We start from the raw sequence: 20,011 nt of genomic DNA on the forward strand, positions 1-20,011 counted from the left end.
GTATAATTACTCTCAGACATCCCCCTTCGACGCACTCCTACCCTCACTGACCCTCTTTCACTTTACTTCATTAACTCCACTCCTCTCCTCCTCTCCTCTGGCCTTTCGCCCCCATCATGAAGAATCTTGCCTTACTCTTGCCTCTACTGGGGCTTATCCAGCCTCTGTCCGCATTGACGCTGCACGAGAGCAGTCAACCAGCCACCCTGCAATACACTGTCGAACGGCGGCATAACACGATCCGAGCATCTCACAAACGCGCTGCCACCGTCGAGTCGGATATTGGCAACAAGGTAGGTGCAGTCGTGCTCTCACATATGGTGCCCCCTAGTTGGTTTCACCATCTGACCGGATCATGGCGTCTAGGAAGTTGATTACGTCATCAACCTCTCTCTGGGGACCCCCGGCCAAAACGTCTCGGTCATCATCGACACCGGAAGCAGTGATCTCTGGGTCAATGCAGCCAACGGTTCCGATCCCAACGCCAACAGCACCTACGGCACTTATGACGCTTCCTCCTCCTCCACCTACAAGTACATCAACGATGAATTCATCATCCAATACGTGGACGGTAGCGAAGCCGCCGGTGACTACGTGAACGACACCCTCAAAGTAGGAAATGCCACCTTGACGAATTTTCAGTTCGGGGTCGCCAGCAACAGCACCAGCAGTCGTGAGTGAACGCCCTTGTTGATACTATAAACCTTCCAACCTTGGCTGATTCTGTTCTAGAGGGAGTTCTGGGCATCGGCTACACCCTGGGGGAGACCTCCTCCCAATTCGGCGGTGGAGAATATCCCAACCTACCCAAGGCATTAGTCAATCAGGGCTACATCAAATCCGCCGCGTACAGTCTCTGGTTAGATGACGTCGACGCGAAAGAAGGCACCATCCTGTTTGGTGGTGTCAACACGGCTAAATATACCGGCAGCCTACACACCCTGGCGATCGAGAAAGTGAACGGCGTGTACAGCACCCTGGTCGTCAGTCTCGCCGGCGTGCACGTCACCGGCACCGACAGCAGCAGCATCAACAACACCGCTTTCCCCGTCTTGGGTGTCCTCGACAGCGGCACTTCCCTGACTTACCTGCCCGCCACCCCCGCTCTGGAGCTGATCGAGGCCGTGGGCGCCGAGTACATCGAGCGGGCCGGCTATGCGATTGTCGACTGCGACGTCGCCGATAAAGACTATGAGATTGTCTTTGAGTTCTCCGGCTTCAATCTCTCCGTGAGCGTGGGCGACCTGCTTCTGGACGAGGGCTCCTACTGCGTCTTCGGCATTGTGCCTCAAGACGATGAAGACGACGGAGAGTATGTGCTCGGCGATACCTTTCTGCGCAGTGCCTATGTTGTCTACGATCTGGAGAACAACGAGGTCGCCATTGCCAAGACCAACACCGACCCTGGCACCGATCACATCCTCGAAATCGGCTCGGGCAGCTCTGGTATCCCCAATGCGACGGGGGTCTCGTCCTCGTCCTCGTCGGATGGTTCCTCGAAGGAGAGTGCGGCGGTGGTACTCCGACTCGATGTTTCCCTCCTTTGCGCGGCAATCATTGGGAGTCTCCTACTCATCTCTTAAAGCCTCCGAGTTGGTCCCATACAACAACATCCGAAGCGAAACGGGTCGAGAGGCGAAACGGGCTTACAGCAAGACGAGCTCCCATACTTCGGGAGAGGATCCACCACACCCCATTTAGGCATCGCGTCGATTCGTGCCATCCACTCGGACCAGTGGGATTCTCTTTGCCGCGTCGACTCCAGCAAATGCTTAACTCATCTTGCCGATCAAGCATCACAACTCGCTCTCTTACCGAAACCCCATCCCGCGGACTCGGTGGGGCTTCACCGAACTAGGAGGCATTACGTCGCTGCCCACTGCCCCACGACCGGACTCCTCGAAGCCCATGGACTCGATAGTGCAGTATAACTAAGAAGCCTACCGCGATGAAAACATTGCACGATGGTCTAGATCGCCCCACGCCGGGCCTGGGTGGCTGGATCCAGTGGTGCAACACCCCTATGACTAGCAGTCGGGGGGTTGCAGCGCTCTACACAATAGGAAGCTCTCTATCCATCCACCGGTGCGCCCGGGAGTGGGGACTGATGATCATTTCGAACTTCAATAGCTGCTCCGCATTCACTAGCCTTGCAGATCTCTCTGATTATTTAACGTTTGCTATTATTTCGAAGATTGATTTTTAGTTACTCTCTGTTCATTCCCATATTCAGCAGACTTGGAAACTAGTTGAATGGTGATTTCCGTATCTCGCTGCACGAATGTCACTAGCTATAGCTCTTCCCAATGAATCCAGGTGAACATGATTGATTGCTCGTGCCGGGCCGTGCGGGGAATCCTGCAGGTGCTACCGCCACCTGATCGGATGGCCGATCATTTATATTGCACACTGCGAAGAATGTAGATCCTCTTCAACCGAAACACATTAGCAGAGATGATCCACAATCTGTGCGGGCTTGGGTGGAGGTTTCTCATCCCACCAAGTGCTTGGGGTTTATCCAACTAACCCAGTAAATGTCCAAGCTGTATCGATAGGTAGCCCGTCGTAGTATGGCTATACAAAGGGTTTCCTAGAGATCAAGTTGGTAACTATTGACTCCTGTCTCAACAACCACTGCATATCTCATCTCCTTCCCGTAAACTTCTGGCTGTTAAGTCACTGAGGTTAGATTTATTACTTCGTCATAGCACGTAACCAGAATATGCGACACCATCTTGAAGTTCGTGCCAGTAAGGGAGTGCAGGTACAGGGTTCATCAGAGGTGAGTATAAAGGGCGCATCAATTGCCCCTGAAGGCTTCACGAAGCCGAGTTCTCTTTCCCATCAAGTATTCTAGATTACTCCCGACAATGGCTCGGATCCACGAACTCCTGTTGCCGGGCCAGCTGGTGCTTGTGATACTGGCTCTACTGGCCAGTCTCTCCCCCAGACATGCACCACCATACCGAGCATCCTACTCTACAACATCTTCTTCCACCCTCTATCTAAATACCCCGGCCCGACGTCTAGACCGCCACGCGCCCCCCGGACTGCTTAATGACCCTCCGCGGCCGCACCCCGCACGCTGATTGTGGCGGGGTCAAGACGACCGCGATGTCGGTGTCGGGGTTGGTGTTCTTGTTGCGGAAGAACCCCCGGTGTCGGCGGAAATTGCAGGGGGAGGGGCGGGGTGCGTTCGCTCAGCCGGAGGAGATTAGCGTTGAGGTGGTGGATTGCTGGCCCGTATGGTTTGGCGGTCTTGGTGGAGGGACTGCGTGGGCTAAGTACTGATGTGTCTTTAAGTCACTCGTGGGGGTTATCGGTTATAGAGTGGTTTCCGAACCCACATAGCGAGGGGTTGCATGATCGAGTTGGCGTTAAGTAGAGGCGTGGCTGCACCGGATGTGTATACCTCAGAGAGCTCTTGTCGAGTGGCTGGAAGTGGTAGTATTGCCCATAGGATAAGCATCAACGCCCGCCTGTCAATCCGTCCTACAACAGCCTTCTCCTTTTCTGGGGTGAATTCCCTGATTCCAAGGCATAAGTGAAGGATCAGGATTGTAGCGAGGTTATGGGGCCCTGTTATCTCATTCCTTCACAGACACATCTTGCCAATGTCGCGTGATCTAGCAGTAGAGATTGAAGTCGTGTCACTGTTCGTGACCTTAAGGCCTCCTCATTCCGACACAAGGATGCTATCTGTTGGAGGTCTGGGTAGACGGTGGGTTTGCTGTGATAGAAAATGGTAGTGTAAAGATATTCTGGTGATATCCTCGAGATCACACCACAAATAAACAACCACACAAGGCGAGATATAACATCTAGAACGACAATCGCTTGCATGACGACCTACTCACAACCCGCTCGAGAGTCGAGCGACAGCTATCTGAACATTCTCCATGAAGAGAAGGGAAGAGAGATAGGGCAATGCAGATCACATGACCGGCACTGCACGAGGGTCTTAACTTATGTACTCCGTAGAGGGCGTTGACCTGCGTAGACCTCCACGTCAGCCGCGACCATCCGAGTCAGGAACGGCCGTAGCAGACGCCAAGTTTGGGATTAGACCTAACAAGGCAAAAGCAGGAAGCGTGTTGTGGAAAGATCTGCTTGTCGCCCAGGCGCCACGTCACATTAGGGCGAGCAGGGATAGTCATCCTTTTTGATCGGTTCTTAACGTCGGACATCAGCCGTCAAGGCGTGAGGATCACGTCTAATCATAATTTGTTGCTTAATTTGACGTGGGATCTGGTTTGGGCGAGAGCATTACGGACTTCAGCTATCTAATGAACCCCCTTTGATCCACTAGTCTCCGGATGCAAAGCCAGAGATGTGTCCAGCCGTTCAGGAAAGAAAGGGAATTAGAGTCAGCCACCGAATTAGGATGCTGCATGTTTGCTTACGGATGAGCGTTAGGGCGCATAGGCGCTCAATTCAACGTCGCACAAGCACGTCCATCGACGTTCTTTGTCTCCAGGAGGTCAGGAGAGCGGGGGAAAGTCTCCATTCTCTTGCATCTCCTACACGCTCCACCTTATCTCCAACTAACAACTCATACGTTCCTCATTTATACTTGGAAACTCACGCCCACTAGATAGGCCATAATGTCAGGAAAACCCTTAACAATCTATCATTTCTCATCTACCACGCGAGTACCAAACACATTCAAACATGAAACGGATTCCCTCGTTCCAGCCGTAGAAAGCCATTCTTCCTAGAAATGTACCCCCAAATCCGTACTTCTACAAAAGCACCAACTCATGCCTGCATCACAAACTCGCCAACTAGTCCCGACAGCAAAATGGTCCCCAAAATCGCCGTGCCCTTGCCAAACCACCACGCGCAGCTGGCCGACGAGCGTAGATCAACCAGCACAAGCATAGCGGCCAGCGCAACCGCCACTCCCCCACACGACGCCACAAAGTAGACGGCGGAAAAGTGACTCAGAAGACCAGTACACACCAGCAGTCCGACCTGAATGGCCGCGCCCGCCGCGAGAGCCGGCTTGGTGTGTTCACCCAGACGAACCGCCAGGGAGCGCACACCCGCTTTGATATCGTCCTCCCGGTCTTGGTGCGCATAAACCGTGTCAAAAATCACAGTCCAGATCGCGCAGGCAATGCACAGACTGAGCGACGCTGCGCCCACCCGCTCGTCAGCGCTCCATGCGGTAAAATCCAGCAATGTCGGCAGCGCGGGGAGAGCGTCGAGGCCTATCATGGCAGCCGAGAAGGGGATGGCAGCCGCGAAGCCCACACCCAGGATCAACTGCGGCATGTCGGTCACCCGCTTGCCCAGCGGGTAGACGCTCAGAATGATAGTGGTCAGACTGGCGTAGAGGGGAATGGCCCCCGACTTCGTAGCGTACTGCAGGGGACACTCGAAGGCCATCACAGCCAGGATGGCGAATTGGAGCAGGGCAAAGACGTTGGCTTGGGGGGTGGAGACCGCCCCCCGCGCAATGGGCCGCCATCTGGTCCGGGCGACCTGGCGGTCGAACTTCTGGTCGAGATTGTCATTGACCGTGCAGACTGCCCCGCGCAGTATAATGACCCAGACAATCTGGTACACGCACGCTTCCATGAGAGCCGGGAGCGGTAGGGAGGGAGGAAGGATAGCGGCCGCGAAACTCATTCCGATCAGGTAGTGCCAGTAGAAAGCAAAGTAACCCGCTGGTCGGTCCAGACGCATCAATTCCGCGTATGGGACCCATTGGGCTGGGAGAATGGAGAAGATGCCCGTGGATGGAGGATGGTACTCTGCCTGGGCAGTGCTCTGAAGCTGTTTCTTTGGCATCTGCTTCGCTTTGGACATTTTCACAAGACTTCAGAAGAGGTAGAGCTTGATACATTGGACTCAACCCTCAGTTGAGGCTTCTGTCTCACATTTATAGTCTGATCTCTCGTATTAGCCAGCATGTCTCATGGCTATCGTGCTTATCCAGGAGTCTCCGTTTCAGGTTAGAATGCAGTGCACCACTAAAATTGCCCAGCCAACGATTTCCCCGGGCTTATATTACCCCACGACCCTGGACGTCTTGGCTTTGACATCCAGCGATGTCTGGCTCACGCCAACCTCGTATTTGATCGTGCGCAGTAGCGGTAAGGTGGGAGGCTGTGTTCCCGACTTGCATGAACAGGAGCAGGGATGATTGATAACCGAGGGTTTCCTGCTTCGATTCACCGGACGATTCTGGTGCTTCGATGCAAACACGTGCTCGAGGGATCGCCATTGGTTTTTGTGTCAAAAATACCCCTTGGGGAGACCCTGATTTGACTGGCTCGTTGGTGACAGGGTCTGGCGCATCGCTACGCGGATCTTTCCCCGCCCTGTCACGGCAGCAAACCGCCCTCATCCTGGCTATTAGAAGTGGATCAAGAATCGGTTGGGAATAAAACATCTGTCTCATATATTTGTCTCTCGGATGGCCGTGGCTCTCCCGAGTGGAATCAGACTCCTGTCTAATCTGTATTCAGTCGCATCCGAAAGAGGAGAGGATAAGCCTTACTCGCTTGTTGGAGCCCCGCCTATTTCTGTCTTATCCTTGTCTCATCCATTGGGGACATACTGTTATCATACGTCTTGCCAGCCATAGGCTCAGAGAATCCAAGACTGGCAGAAATGAAATGACGCTCGCAATTGCCCCGCGGGTTGAGAAGGTAACACTGATTGCTCGTCACTCTGCAGTAATTGAACGGGTTGCGTTTTCAGATCTCATCTTCAGATTCCTAATTCTACAACCCTTTTTCCAGGGCCATCCTCGTGCTTGATAAGATTATTTACCAGTTCCAGCCTCTGATAATCTTACTATCGTGGTTTTCGCCATAGCTCAATCCCACAGGAGCCCCCCGTAGTAGGTCCACAACGGCATCATGATATTTTCGAGTTGCCCACCTAGGTCTCGTGTGAGTCCTGAATGACTTCCTTTGACGTGAAAGACCAGTTAACCATGCGCTCGTTTTCCGTCTTATCAGCTGGTGAGAGTGTCGAAATTCTCTCCGCGAATTCTGGCCGCATCGGACTTGCGAGCGAGGATATCCGCCATCACTCTCTCTGGGACTAATATGGGTTCATGATACCAGGATATTGGCTCGCAAACGCCTATAATCTTCCCATATTGCCGCTCACTCCGGCGAGCGTAATTAGAGCTCAAGGGAAGTCAAACTGTCAGCGGCGGATATCACCTTGTCAAAGACAACCAGGTGTTTCATCTGGCTGTTGATTCCAGACATCATCGTTTCTGTTTGACATCACCTCCGTCTTCCAGGGAATCGACGCTCTGGCGGGATATCTTCGACTATTGGTGGAGGAACAACACGCAGCAAACTCTCGGCACACGCCGCAGCGGTGACAGCCACATAAGGCACCCAAACGGAGCAGCCGTCCGCATGTCCATCGCCGTCCGCATATCCCTCGCACCACCAAGCAAGGGAAAAGGTTCATCAGCCAACAACAGATTGAACAATTCAGTGATACGGTCGCCATTCTCAGCAGGGCTGACTTATACTGACTCGATCAGCTCATGGCCCCCTTCCTCGTCAACTCATCGACCGATCCCGCAAGCAGCACGGCTTCGCACAGACAAGATTGGACAATTCCTTTCGATGAATAATTCACACGCCAACTGGAAAAGAAGGTAGACGTGAAGCAACACCATGGGACCGTTCACACCAAGCCAGCTGGCATGCCCCCGGCCAAAATAACCTCGTCCATGAGGGCAGCGGTAGACTCCTCCGGGAAAGAGCCTTGTGGGTCGGCCCGTCCCGTACCTTTCGGCAATGTTACCCTGGGAAGACGGCAAAAGCGGGAAGCAGAGGGGAGGATAACCGTTGGTCAATCAGTATGGAATGCAGTAGCTACCCTCCCCGCCATCACGCACACGACACTGACTCCGAACGGGCGGAGCTCCAGACGCAATGTCTTGGATAGCTGCGTGAGTGCCGCCTTGGAGGAGGAATCCGAGGGGTGTTGACAACGGCGCTAGCGCTGACGCTGCTTATGTTGATGATTCCACCGCCGACGCGATGAGTACCTTCTGGAATAGATATCTAGAACAGCATCTGGGGTATTATATGATTTTCGCACTGCCTGAGGGATAGATGTTGTGTCTGTGCCGTCCAGGGTGCATACGTGCACATTGTCTCGGGTGTGGAGCCGTTCAGACATCTTGCTTAGGGTGCGCGTGGTGGCGAGGATCTGGTGACCTTGCTGCGCTCATCGGAGCAGTAGAGCGGCTCTTCTTGGGTGTGCTGAACAGCCGTGATGAGTATGCTCTTTGAAATAGGGCCCATGTAGTGACGGTTCGGTGTAAATGAGTGTCGGACATAGGCAGAAGTGGATTGCACAATAGGACGGAGCGGGTTGGTGTGAAGCAAACTCAAGACGAAGATGGACGTGAAATCCAAAAGCAATTGATCTGGTTTTGTGCACAAGATAACAGGTTTCAGGATGTCCCAAAGTGCCAATGAAAACTAACGGCCAGGCAAGATTTATCTCCGACAGATTGACACAAACACCGCATCTTAGAAATTAGGGCTCCATTTCCTGTGCCTTCAACAAGGCTGGACCCTGCATGTTAGATACATACGGAGTACGGGACATATCCGCTGAGTGGCTTGAGTGATTCTCCAATGTGGAGACGGACGAGAGCTGGGATGCCTGGGTGCCTGAGATAAGTGTTTGACTGTTGATTGACCCAATCACTAATGATATAAGTTATTCGTGCATAAGACACTGGATATACTCGTAAGCATAGACGCAGGAGACAGTCCTCTTTCTCCACCGCTAGTCGCGTACTAAGCCATTTCAAATAGTAAAGTTGTGGGTTCCGAGGTAGGCGGATTCTAACCATATCATACGCCTGCATACGTTTCTTGTAGAATACAGGTTGAAGAGCATACTCGGGCTTCGACCAGCATATTCCTCGTTTCAGACTAGGTCGATGCATCTCGCTAAGACATTGAAGTTTGCTGCCTGAGGCATCAAGATGTGACTATCCTTCAAGCCCTACGTGGACTCTGACAGTCTGCATATTACTCCAACGATCACCAGCCCTCAGCTAAGAAGCAATCAGTCTCGAACCACTTACAATTATCTCCTCCTGTCTGTTACTAATCCAGACAACTGGCGTCCCAGAAACCTGAATTGCCCCCCGCCCCACCCTGTGGGGCGCCGTTGAAATGCAGTCCGGCACCTCCGTCTCTCCCTCGATTTCTTCCCATCCGGCAAAGCCGAACGAACACAGTACCCGACCTGTCGATAACAACCAGCCCCCAATACAACAAATATGTCTTCTCCCAAGACCTTCATCGTCACCGGTGCCTCGCGCGGTAAGCCCTTCCTCCACCCGTGACCCCTAGTACCTACCCAACCTCAACAACCCTAACCACCACCGCGACCACCACCAGGAATCGGCCTCGCCACGGCCAAGTACCTCCTCGCGGCGCCGCACTCCCACAACGTAGTCGTGCTCGCCCGCAGTGCAGAGCCGCTCCAGCAACTAAAAGACCAGTACCCGCAGCAAGTGGCCGTGCTGAGCGGCGACCTGGCGGACCTCTCGCTCGGCCAGCAGGCGGTCGACCTGGCCCTGTCCTCGTTTGGGGGGTTGGATGGCCTGGTGCTAAACCACGGCTGGCTCGGACAGGTGGCTCCCATCGCCGAGGCGGATCCTGCGCAGTGGCAGCAGGGATTTGCTGTGAATTTCTTCAGTGGGGTTGCTTTTGTGCGTTTCCTTTGCGCCCCCCCCCCCCCCCCGTTCGTTACGTGTTGAAAGTGGCCTCAAGGAGGAGGAATGACTGACTGACAAGTAACAGGTGAAAGCCGCCCTCCCGACGCTCCGGCAATCCCACGGCCGGATTATTTTTACCTCCTCCGCGGCTGGTGTCAAGCCGATCCCCGCGTGGGGGCTGTACGGCGCCAGCAAGGCGGCGATGAACCATCTGGCGCGGACGCTGGGAGAGGAGGAGCCGGCTGTGACAACGGTCTCAATTGATCCGGGGTTGGTCGACACGGAGATGCAGCGAGAAATCCGGGAGGATTTGGCGACGGCGATGGAGTCGCAGTTGCATTCCTTCTTTACCTCTGCTCATAAGGCTGGAGGGCTGTCGAAGCCGGAACAGCCGGGGCATGTTATTGCTAAGTTGGTGGTGGGAGCGCCGAAGGAGTTGTCCGGGAGGTTTATCGAGTAAGTCGAATGTCTTTGTGTTTTTCTTCTGGATGAAGTTACATCGGAATGGAACTGACGTGGGAGTAGATGGAATGACCAGGTCTTGCGCGCTTTTCAGTGATTGTTCGGTGCTTGGAATGTATTTTGAGGGTGGATATAGATCGATTGTAGAGTGCACTGATATGGGAAATCCTCAGAGGACAGTGCAGCAACCAGAGAGATTGTCAAACAGAGATCTACTGTGACGGAACACAGTGTATTTAAGCATGTATACTTCGCGGTCAGCCCTAACCACATGATGGTAGAAACTACGTTATGATATACATGATGATGTCTGCACAATAAAACTCCTGACATAGAAAACAGCAACAATCCATTATCCCATTCTACCCATCAACCCAGCTCTCTTGATGAACCCCTAATACTCATGCTTAATCCCCGTCCGCCCCGCGACCAACATACTCAACGTCCGCAACGTCGACGCCCCCTGCGTCTCAAACACGGCCACATCGGCACTGAACTCCTTGACAATCCAGTTCCTCAACTCGATCGCCAGCAGCGAATCAACCCCATACATCTGCAACGGCCTGTCGCGATCAATCGCGCCGGCATCCTGCATCGCCACCAACGACTTCCCCAACTGATAGATAGTCGCCTGCATGACCACCTCAGCCGCCTGCTCCATCGAGGTCGCAGCCCCCAGCCTCTCCCGATTTCTCTGACGACTCATCGCCCCAGCCCCGGCTCCAACATCCCCTCCCGCTCCCACAGACGCAGTGGCCTTCCGTTCCGCTGCCAGCATCAACGGCTGCAACAACGGATTCTTCGCATGATCCACACTGCCCAACAGCCCACTCCCCCCGACCCCCAACCCAATCGCCACCTGCGCCTCGTGCGGGGCACCGAGGTCTCGAGCCGGGTCACAATAATAATCCAGAATCCCATAGAACTCCGACCTGGTAATCCCCTCCAAACTCCCGTAGGCCAGCACCTTGCTCAGCAAGTTAGGGTCCTCGTTAAGAATACCGTCATCGACCATCGCGCCGAGGTCAAGGGCTGTAGTCTTCTCGCCCTGCGCGACACGCCACCGCGCAAACGCGTCTTCGAAGGTGTTGCCCGCGTTGTAGTTCGCCTGGCCCTTGATGCCGGCCAGACCGGAGGCGGAGGCGAGAATGATGAAGAAGTCCATCCCCCGTGGGAGGACGGCGTGCAGGTTCCAGGTTCCGGTGGTTTTGCAGTCGACGGCGACTTGCCAGTCGGGGTGGGTGAGGGTGTCGAAGAGGGAGTCCTATACAACATTTAGTTATCAGGAGATTTGCTGCATGGTCGATCAGAGAGGGGGGTTGCTCACTCTCGCAATGATAGACATCTGAAACGCGCCCTGAATCGGGGGCATCCGTGCGGCCAGCCCCCTAAACACCTCCTGCATGCGGGTCTTATCGGTGATGTCGCAGGCGGGCGTCTCAACTCGCACCCCCTGATTCTGCAGCTCCTGGACGAGCAAGCGTCCTTCCTCAGTACGCGGCCCGAACCGCGACAGCAGAATCAGGTTCCTCGCGCCGCGCTCGACCAGCCAGCGCGCAGTCGCGCGGCCGATCCCCCCCAGTCCGCCGGCTATCACAAAGGTAGCATTCGGTTCAAAGTAGAAGCTAGGCCGGGTATCGCACGTCGCCTTTCACTACATCAGCCCACATCCCTACTCCCAGTCTCAGACAAGGCAAATACTCACCTGTACCTTGGACTCCTTCCGCACCTCAAACACAAACTTCCCCACCGCATCCCCCAGCTGCACCTCCCGAAACACCTCATTTACCTCCCCGATATCACGTACCTGCAACGGCCACGCCGGTTGAACCAAGCCCTCTCCCACCAACTCCATCACCCTCTCCAGATCTCTGCACGCCACCCCCGCCCTCTCCGCGCGCCACGCCACCGCATCCAACGCCGAAAACGTCACATTCTTCCGGAACGCATACATCGGCAGTGCCGCATTGTCGAGAATATTGGTCCTTGCCAGCTCGACGAACCGGCCATACGCCGCCACGCATTTCCACGATGCGAGGAGGCCCTCGCCTGTGAGACAATTAAGCACAACATCCACCCCGCGGTCGTTCGTGGCGCGCATAATCCCCGCGGCAAAGGCGGTGTCCCGGCTGGAGAAGATGTGCGACTCTGGGAGCTGGTACTGATCCATCAGGAGCTGCTTCTTCTCCGCAGACCCGACCGTGGCGTAGACGGTTGCCCCGAGGAGCCGCGCCAGCTGCACGGCGATTTGTCCTGTTCCGCCGGCGACGCAGTGGATAAGGATTGATTCCTCCGGTTGCAGGTGCGCGAGCCGGTGGATAGCCGTCCACGCGGTGCTGGCCTGTGCGGGGATGGCGCTGGCGGTTGTGAAGGATATCCCATCAGGGATGCGCACGGCTACGCGGCCCCGGGCAAAAGGGGTCTTGAAGCTTCCGTGCTCGGTGGCAAGGGCGACGCGGTCGCCAACCTGCACCTGGGTTACGGCGGGGCCGGTGCGGGTGACGATGCCGGCGCATTCCTGCCCCAAGGGGCCGTCGGGGAGGTGACCGAGAGCTGTAAGGGTGTCGACGAGGTTCAGGCCGATAGCGCGCGTTGCGATTTCAATCTCGTCGGCAGCGAGAGGGGTGGTGGGGGAGGCCGTGTCCTCGATGAAGGCCAGGGTGTCGAGGATGCCAATTGAGGAGATGTGGAGGGAGAGGGGCGGGCTGGCGGAGAGGGCGCGCAGGCGGGTGGTGCGTGGGCTGGATCGCTGAGCCAGCTGGTGCGTGGTGTGCGTCGCGGGCGTCACGCGCGGAATGTGCAGGATACCGTCCTGCTCGCGGTACTCGGAGTCGATGATTCGTGGGTCGGAGTTGATGTGGCGGGCGAAGAGCAGGCGGGTGAGCTTTTCGAGTTGTGAGGGTATGAGGGTCTCGTCTGCGTCGAAGTCGATCACGGTGATGGTTAGGGCTGGGTACTCGCTGCGCAGGACGCGCGTCAGGCCGTGCACGTCGGCGAAGGCGGGTTTGGTCCATGCAGAACCGCCGGCGAAGGTGGGCCAAATGATGTGCGATGCGGTTGCGCAGAGGGTTTGGAAGGGGGAGAATCTGTCGGGCGTCAGGGTGCGTGTAATGGGATCGTCGAGCTCGAGGAGGATGACGAAGACGGTGTCGGCTGATACAGGGATCTGCGTGGCTTCTTGGAGGTCTCCTTCAGTCACGTTGGGGATGCCCTGCTGCTTCCAGTACTCCTTCAGGGCTGTTGTGAGGTGAGTTTGCCTGCTGGAGTTGCCCTCACGGACGATGAAGATGTCACGACCGGAGGCTCCCTGGGTGATACTGGACGCAAGTTGGTGTACGTGCACCCTGCGCTCATCCGCCTGCAATGTAAAACCCGGGTAGAACCCATCCTGCTGCTCGAAAAGCGTCTCCGAACCCTCCGAGTCCTCAGACTCCACCAGAATCAACCTCCCATCCGGCGAGAGCAGGCTGCGCAGATGGCTCACATCCCAGCTCGTGGAGGCAACCACCACATCAAAACCACCAGCCTCCAGGCCCTGCTTGACGGGGCTCTTTGCCGGATCCAGCACCGCCCACGTCAACTGCGCAAACGCAGCCAGCTCCTCCTTGCGCCGGGCAAGTACATCCTCCGAGGGAGCACAAAGGTGATAGGACGAGTATCGGGGCCAGAGCACCGCACCTAGATGATCCCGCACCGAGAGACACTCGAGGACGAGCCTCGTCAGACCCGCATCCCCAGGATCAAGCTCCACGAACCGCAGACCCCCGTTCTTATGCGCGAGCATATCTAGATACCGCTGCAGCTGGCCATCACCCCCAGCAGCACAATACCGTCTCATCTCTCCAGCCCCCAGCAACTCCACCTCCGGGCGATACTCGACATGAAAGGCCGTATGCAGCCCCTGACCCTGCTCCGCCGCCTTCCCCTCACTGGCCGCAACCGTCGTCAACCGCAGATCCTCAAACTGCACCAACACCGTCTCTTTGGTCGGATCCAACACAAACGCACTATACTCCGCGCCCCGCCGGTCCTCCATCGCTCGATAAACATACTCCTCCACTTCCTTCATCTCCGGAGCACTGACCCCCGCCCTATCCACCACCAACCGCCGCAAATGAGTCGGAATGCGCGTCTTCAGCCCCGCATCCTCCTGGGTATCCCCGAAACAGGCGAAGCCGAGATGCAAGACCCCGTCGAGACTCGTCGGATGGATGAGATGCGGCTGCGGGAACTCACTTTCCGGCCACGCATACGGGGCGAGCGTGCCGCGCACGCGATGGGTCGCACGATCGGTAAACGCCGTCCGGACGCGCTGAAAGGCGGGCCCGAGTTCGACCCCGCTGCGCGTGATCGTCGTGTAAAACTGCTTGATATCGAGTTCGGACGCACACGTGCGGTCCATTTCTGCCGCCAGCGAGCGGCAGGTCGCGAGCTCCGCCGTGCTTCCCCCGCGGTTACGGGCCCGGTCCGTGGCAACAGCACAATGCCGCGTCTGCACGAACCCGTGGCAGCATTCCGTCCACTCCCCGTGATGGTTGGCGAACAGCCGGAACTCCGCGCGCTGAGACAGGACCGACTGCGAGTCCCGCGCGAGGCGGAGACCGAGCTGCAGCTCCACCCCCTCCGCTTCGCGGGAGATTAGGATAGGCTTGGGGAAGGCGACGTCGGAGAGCTCGAGCGCAGTTACCGTGTCATCCCCCGCGGTCAATTGGTGGGCCGCCTCCAGCGCCATGACCAGCATGCCGGCGCCGGGGTAGATGAGCACGCCGTTCACGCTGTGGTCCTCGATCCAGGGCAGTTCGGAGGCGCGCAGGAAGTGGCGCCACCGGGGCTCGAGCGGGTTCCAGTCGACGACCGGCTTACCCAGGAGGTCGAGCTTGGGGTGTCCGCCGAGCCGGTAGTTCGCGCACAATCGTGATTCGTCCCAGTAGCGCTGGGAGTGGTCGAAGACGTAGCTTGGGAGGTCTGGGAGGGCCATGTACGAGTCGAGGTCCGCATGCAGGGTATTGGTCTGCGCCAGGTCGAGCGGTGCACCGAGACACTTGACGGCGCCCAGCGCCGCTAGGGTGGAGGCGACGCCGTCCGTCCCCTTGGTCAGCAGCGCGGCGTAGCGGATGTGCGCGGCGGCCCGCGACGCTTGCAGGATATCCCGGACCGGGCGCTGCAGGGCCGCGTGCGGACTGACTTCCACTATCATGTCGACGCGGAAGTGGTTGCGGTGGCTGAGGTCCAGCTTGCGGCGCACGCGGTGCGCGGCGGCTGCGACGAGCGTGTCAATGGCATCGGCAAAGCGCACGGGGGAGGTCATGTTGCGCTCCCAGTAGGCGGGGTCGAGGAGCTCGTCCGGGGAGATTCTCGTGCCAGTGACGGAGGAGATCATGGCGATCGCGGGGAGGCGTTGCGCGCCGGGGAGCAGTTTTCGGATCGCGTGGCGGTAAAGATCGGCAACGCGCCGCATGTGCGGCGAGTGATACGCGACGGGGACGGCCAGCTTGCGGGCAAAGATCTGGCGGGCATCTAGGATGGTCTGAAGGGCCCCGAGTTGCTCGACATCCCCGGAGACGGTCACGTTGCGCGGGCTGTTGATGCACGCGACGGTCAGTCCGGGGGCCGCGAACCCGACGCTGGCTTCAGCGAGATAGGGGCCGATGTCCTGCGCCGACAGACCCACGGACATCATCGCTCCGCGCGGACCAGGGGCGTCGGGGCCCGTCAGCACACGGCAAACCTCGCCGCGGTGGTAGGCGACCTTGAGGGCGCTGTCGGCGGAGAGGGCGCCGCAGCAATACGCGGCGGCGATTTCGCCGGACGAGTGGCCGACCACGACGGCGGGGCTCACGTTGAGGCTTCGCAGGAGGTCGACCAGCGCGATTTGCAGCGCGGTGCAGCATGGCTGGGCCCGCTCCGGGTCGTCTAACCGGGATTTCTCGTTCGGCTGCCAAATCGCCTCGTGCAGCGACCATGGGCAGCCCAGCCTCCGCAGGATCTTCTCGGAGCGTTGCAGACTCTCTTGGAAGGCAGGGAAGCTGACCAGCTCCCGACCCATTCCGGCCCATTGCGCGCCTTGTCCGGCGAAGACGAAGCCCAGGCTGGGGTTGGCGATGGACTTAATTGCTGGCGAGATCAGTTGATCGAGCTTTTGGAGGTCGTCGAGCGAGTCTACTACCGCGAACGAGGTCCAGGGCAGCGCACTGCGTCGGAAGCAAAGGGTGTATGCGAGATGGTCCAGGTATCGCGGGCTGAGCGGATCTTTGTGCTTGCGAAAGTGGTCGACATATGCTTGTGCCTGCCGTGGGACGCCCTTTTCATCGTTGGCAGACAGAAGAAGAAGCTTGGGTCGGGTCGGGGCCTCTGGCGCGGCCATGGTAGCTGACGGCAAGACTGTCTGGCAGTTAGGGTTTTCGTCCACCTGCGCCGGAGGATCCCGGACGGTAAGATGTCGCGCGCGCAGCCCACGCGCTTCCAGATAATGGTAGACATCATCCAGCACCGTATGCTAGCAACCCATGTCAGCAATCTCATTCCACTCAGTCCGTCAAGCCGACACCCACCGAGTTAGTGCCCGCATTGCCAAAGGAATTCACCGACGCTCGCCGCAACCCTGGGGTCGGCCACGGCATGATCTCCATCGGGAACCGGATGCGCAGATAGTCGGTGTCGATCTTGGGGTTGACCTTTTCGAAGTTGGCATTAGGGGGAATCAGCCCCTTCTCCAGCACGAGCATCGCCTTGATCACCCCGCCGACTCCGCTGCTCCCCTCCATGTGGCCGATGTTGCTCTTGATGGCCCCGACCCAGAGGGGGTCCTGCGTGGTGCGCACGTGGCGGAAGGCGGCGCCTAATGCTTTGGCTTCTACCGATGAGTTAGCGATGGGCGACCTCCCTGTTCGTCAATCGATCCAAGCGACACGCACCTCCCGGATCCCCCACCGAGGTGCCCGTCCCATGCGCCTCGAAGAACCGGGTCGGCTCCATACTCAGCCCCGCCTTGGCGTATGTATCCCGTATCAGCCGGGTCTGCATCTCCGAGCTGGGCAGCGTGATGCTCGGCGTGTGGCCGTCCTGGTTACAGCCGGTGCTCCGAATAATGCCGCGGATGGTGTCGTTGTCGCGGATCGCATCGGAGACGCGCTTGAGCACCAGCACCCCGACGCCTTCGCTGCGACTGTAGCCGTTGCCCCGGTGGTCGAAGCTATAGCACTGCCCGTCCGGGGAGAGCATGTTGAGGTTTGTGAGGGTGTGGATGTTATCCGGCGAGATGATGACATTCGCGCCCGCCACGATACTCTGCATGTCTGATGATTAGTGCCTGTCCGCGTCATCTAAAACTTTGACCACTCGAGGTGAGCCAAACTTACCATATCCTCATCCCCCGCCCACAGCCCCTTGCACCCCAGATCCAAACACACCAGACTACTCGAACACGCGGTATCGACATTCGCGCTGCTGCCCTTCAAATCAAAAAACCAGCTCACGCGGTTGGCATTGAAGCACGGCTGCACCCCCAAGGCGGTGGTGGTCTTGGCCAGCTCGCCGTCCTTGTACTGCAGCTGCTGCCAATCCGTGGAGAACGAGCCGGAATACACCGAGGTCCGCGTGCCGGCGACCTTCTCCATGGGCAGGCCGGCATTTTCCAGCGCGCGGTAGGTGTATTCCAGGAGGAGTCGTTGCTGCGGGTCCATGGCGGCCGCGTCGGTGGTGGAGGTGGCGAAGAAGGCCGCGTCGAAGGCGGCGAGATCCTGATCCAAGAAGTGGCCGTGGGTGAGCGGGACCTGTCCGCGGCGGTTTGGATCGGGATGGTACATGGCCTCGATGTTCATGCGGTCCTGGGGGATCTTCGTGACGGTGCTGCGCTTCTCGCACATGACCCGCCACAGGGCGGCGGCGGAGGTGGCATCCTGGGGAAAGCCGAGGGAGAAGCCGATGATGGCGATGGCTTCGAGGGGGTCATTTGGGGGTGGTGATGGTGGTTCTGTCGAGGAAATAGAGGGGGTGTGCGGACCAGACGAAGAGGACAACGAAGCAGGGGCCGAAAAGGGGGGAGGATCGCTGGTACGATGGGGAGCCATGATTAGGGCTCAGAAGGGGAGCAAATCGCGGACACAACCACCTGCCGGTCAGTCTGACACCAATAACCACGAGCTGCAGCGTATCCTTAAGTAGCACGGCGTCAATTCGGAAAAAATCGATTAAAGTGGAATAAATTGCGGCTCCCCTGCAGGGCCGATGAGCCCCACCTGGAACGGACATACTACGTATAGTTTAGGGGAGTGCCTGACTGGCCGCGCTACTGCACCGCCGGCAAATATGATGGACCATACAGTATGTGGCTCTCAGACAAATTGTTGGCGGGACAGACTCAGCCGCAGGGCGGAAGCCCGCCGGGGCTCTGAGCCTTAGGGGGGCATTGCTTGTCGCAGCTTGACTCGCTATAGATAGTCTGGACGAGGATCAATTCATCGTCGACTCTTGTCGCTGCTACACGACTTATGCTCCGCTCCGCCGTTCTCACCAACTCACCATGCGCTTCCTCTGTCTTCATGGCATGGGCACCAACAGCCATGTCTTTGAAACGCAGCTCTGTAAGCCCTGAACCACCACCACCACCACCACCACAACGAGCCCAGCAGCCCTGCTGACCGCTGCAAGCAACCATTCGGTATGAAATGGACAGTCATCACACCTTCGAGTTCGCGGAAGCGAGCCTGCCCGAGCCCATAGCCCCCGGTAAGCCACCAGACGCTCCGGTCGGTCGCTGCGAGGGTTCCTGTTCCTGTTCCTGTTCCTGACTTGTTCCCATCCAGGCATTGAAGCGTTTTATCCGGCGAGCGATCAGTACTTTGCCTACTACCACGCCCACCCCCAAAGCATCACCGAGGCTCTCTCCCAGCTCCACCGGTACCTCGAGGAGGAAGGGCCCTTTGACGGAGCAATAGGGTTCTCGCAGGGGGCGTGTCTGATAGCAACCTACTTGATCCATCAGACACAGCAAGCCCCCAGTCAGCCGCTGCCCGTGCGGTGTGCGATTTTCTTCTCCGCGGCGCGGCCCTTCCACGTCCCCTCGTTGCAGGCGGGCGAAATTCACTGGCTGGACGAGCCCGGGCTGCCCCCAGTGACCCCTCTGGCGCTGCCCACCGCGCATCTGTGGGGCACGGGCGATGCAGAGTACGGCGACCAATCGCAGCAATTCTGTGGGATGTGTGAGGAGGGCTTACGCGAGGTGCACCTGCATGCGCTGGGCCATGAGATTCCCGGCCCCCGCGCCAAGGAGGAGGTGCAGGGTTGCGTGCGCGCCATCAACCGCACCATTGAGCGGGCAGGTATCGACCGGTAGGGAGATTCGAGGGATGGTTGGTTGGTTAATTCGGGGGGGAGGGGGAGGAACGTAGGGTTGGTGGTTGGTGGGACAGAAGTCAGACAACTCGACTGTCACACGTGCGGACAACTAGTCACAGTCTCAGCCCGTGCAGCCTGGGTAGCGTATACACTAGCGATGTGCAACTGCCGACAGGTGGACCGTGTGAATGGATGGCTGCAAGATTCTTAGTGTGATTGGGGGCGAAAAGCGCCGTCAAGGAATGTCTTATCACTCCTTCCCGCGTGCAGAATGGAGCATCCTTGGGGGCCAATAAGGGATGTAGACAGATACCCTTCTATTTAGCCTGTGCGTCAGCGTGGACTGTTCTTCTTCCTTCGTGTCCGAATCTCCTTCCCTCCTCTTGGCTTTTCCCTCTCTCTATCTCGCCAGCTCTCTGGACTTTCGGTCTGGTCGTTGTGCACTGAGTCTACCGTCTTCTATTCAGCTGTTGTTGTTCGCTCGCT

At 57.6% G+C, this 20,011-nt stretch overlaps 6 protein-coding genes across 6 annotated transcripts; 3 read left to right on the forward strand and 3 right to left on the reverse strand.

Moving 5' to 3' along the window:
• Positions 1 to 116: 116 nt before the first annotated feature.
• BP01DRAFT_299651 (pepsin-like aspartic protease) lies at positions 117 to 1,583 on the forward strand (the record flags this gene model as incomplete). Its single annotated transcript, XM_025571959.1, has 3 exons — positions 117 to 302; positions 367 to 673; positions 733 to 1,583. 3 exons carry the CDS (start codon positions 117 to 119, stop codon positions 1,581 to 1,583), a joined length of 1,344 nt encoding a protein of 447 aa, XP_025430078.1.
• Positions 1,584 to 4,758: 3,175 nt separating this feature from the next.
• BP01DRAFT_299514 (4-hydroxybenzoate octaprenyltransferase) lies at positions 4,759 to 5,796 on the reverse strand (the record flags this gene model as incomplete). The annotated part of the gene is made up of 1 exon (XM_025571954.1): positions 4,759 to 5,796. One exon carries the CDS (start codon positions 5,794 to 5,796, stop codon positions 4,759 to 4,761), a length of 1,038 nt encoding a protein of 345 aa, XP_025430079.1.
• A 3,490-nt stretch (positions 5,797 to 9,286) lies between these two features.
• On the forward strand, positions 9,287 to 10,367 carry BP01DRAFT_343390 (SDR family oxidoreductase; the record flags this gene model as incomplete). The annotated part of the gene is made up of 4 exons (XM_025573513.1): positions 9,287 to 9,329; positions 9,408 to 9,721; positions 9,813 to 10,183; positions 10,253 to 10,367. 4 exons carry the CDS (start codon positions 9,287 to 9,289, stop codon positions 10,284 to 10,286), a joined length of 762 nt encoding a protein of 253 aa, XP_025430080.1. The 3' UTR covers positions 10,287 to 10,367.
• A 216-nt stretch (positions 10,368 to 10,583) lies between these two features.
• On the reverse strand, positions 10,584 to 17,482 carry BP01DRAFT_299613 (putative polyketide synthase; the record flags this gene model as incomplete). The annotated part of the gene is made up of 5 exons (XM_025571958.1): positions 10,584 to 11,453; positions 11,517 to 11,837; positions 11,895 to 16,685; positions 16,741 to 17,042; positions 17,104 to 17,482. 5 exons carry the CDS (start codon positions 17,480 to 17,482, stop codon positions 10,584 to 10,586), a joined length of 6,663 nt encoding a protein of 2,220 aa, XP_025430081.1.
• Positions 17,483 to 17,631: 149 nt separating this feature from the next.
• Positions 17,632 to 17,856, reverse strand: BP01DRAFT_263747 (polyketide synthase; the record flags this gene model as incomplete). Its single annotated transcript, XM_025571330.1, has 1 exon — positions 17,632 to 17,856. A coding segment is annotated over one exon (225 nt), but the record flags the coding sequence as incomplete, so codon positions are not given.
• Positions 17,857 to 18,484: 628 nt separating this feature from the next.
• On the forward strand, positions 18,485 to 19,770 carry BP01DRAFT_88645 (DUF341 domain protein). The gene is made up of 2 exons (XM_025580201.1): positions 18,485 to 18,771; positions 18,994 to 19,770. Exons 1-2 carry the CDS (start codon positions 18,711 to 18,713, stop codon positions 19,521 to 19,523), a joined length of 591 nt encoding a protein of 196 aa, XP_025430083.1. The 5' UTR covers positions 18,485 to 18,710; the 3' UTR covers positions 19,524 to 19,770.
• The last annotated feature ends 241 nt before the right edge of the window (positions 19,771 to 20,011 follow it).

The sequence above is a fragment of the Aspergillus saccharolyticus genome (genome assembly GCF_003184585.1).
Source record: "Aspergillus saccharolyticus JOP 1030-1 unplaced genomic scaffold BP01scaffold_22, whole genome shotgun sequence".
NCBI classification, from domain to species: domain Eukaryota; kingdom Fungi; phylum Ascomycota; class Eurotiomycetes; order Eurotiales; family Aspergillaceae; genus Aspergillus; species Aspergillus saccharolyticus.

Coding starts and splice junctions, on each gene's coding strand:
- BP01DRAFT_88645 (XM_025580201.1), top strand. CDS start 18,711: ATGCGCTTCCTCTGTCTTCATGGCATGGGCACCAACAGCCATGTCTTT. Junction 18,772..18,993: donor TGTCTTTGAAACGCAGCTCT/GTAAGCCCTGAA, acceptor GTTCCCATCCAG/GCATTGAAGCGTTTTATCCG.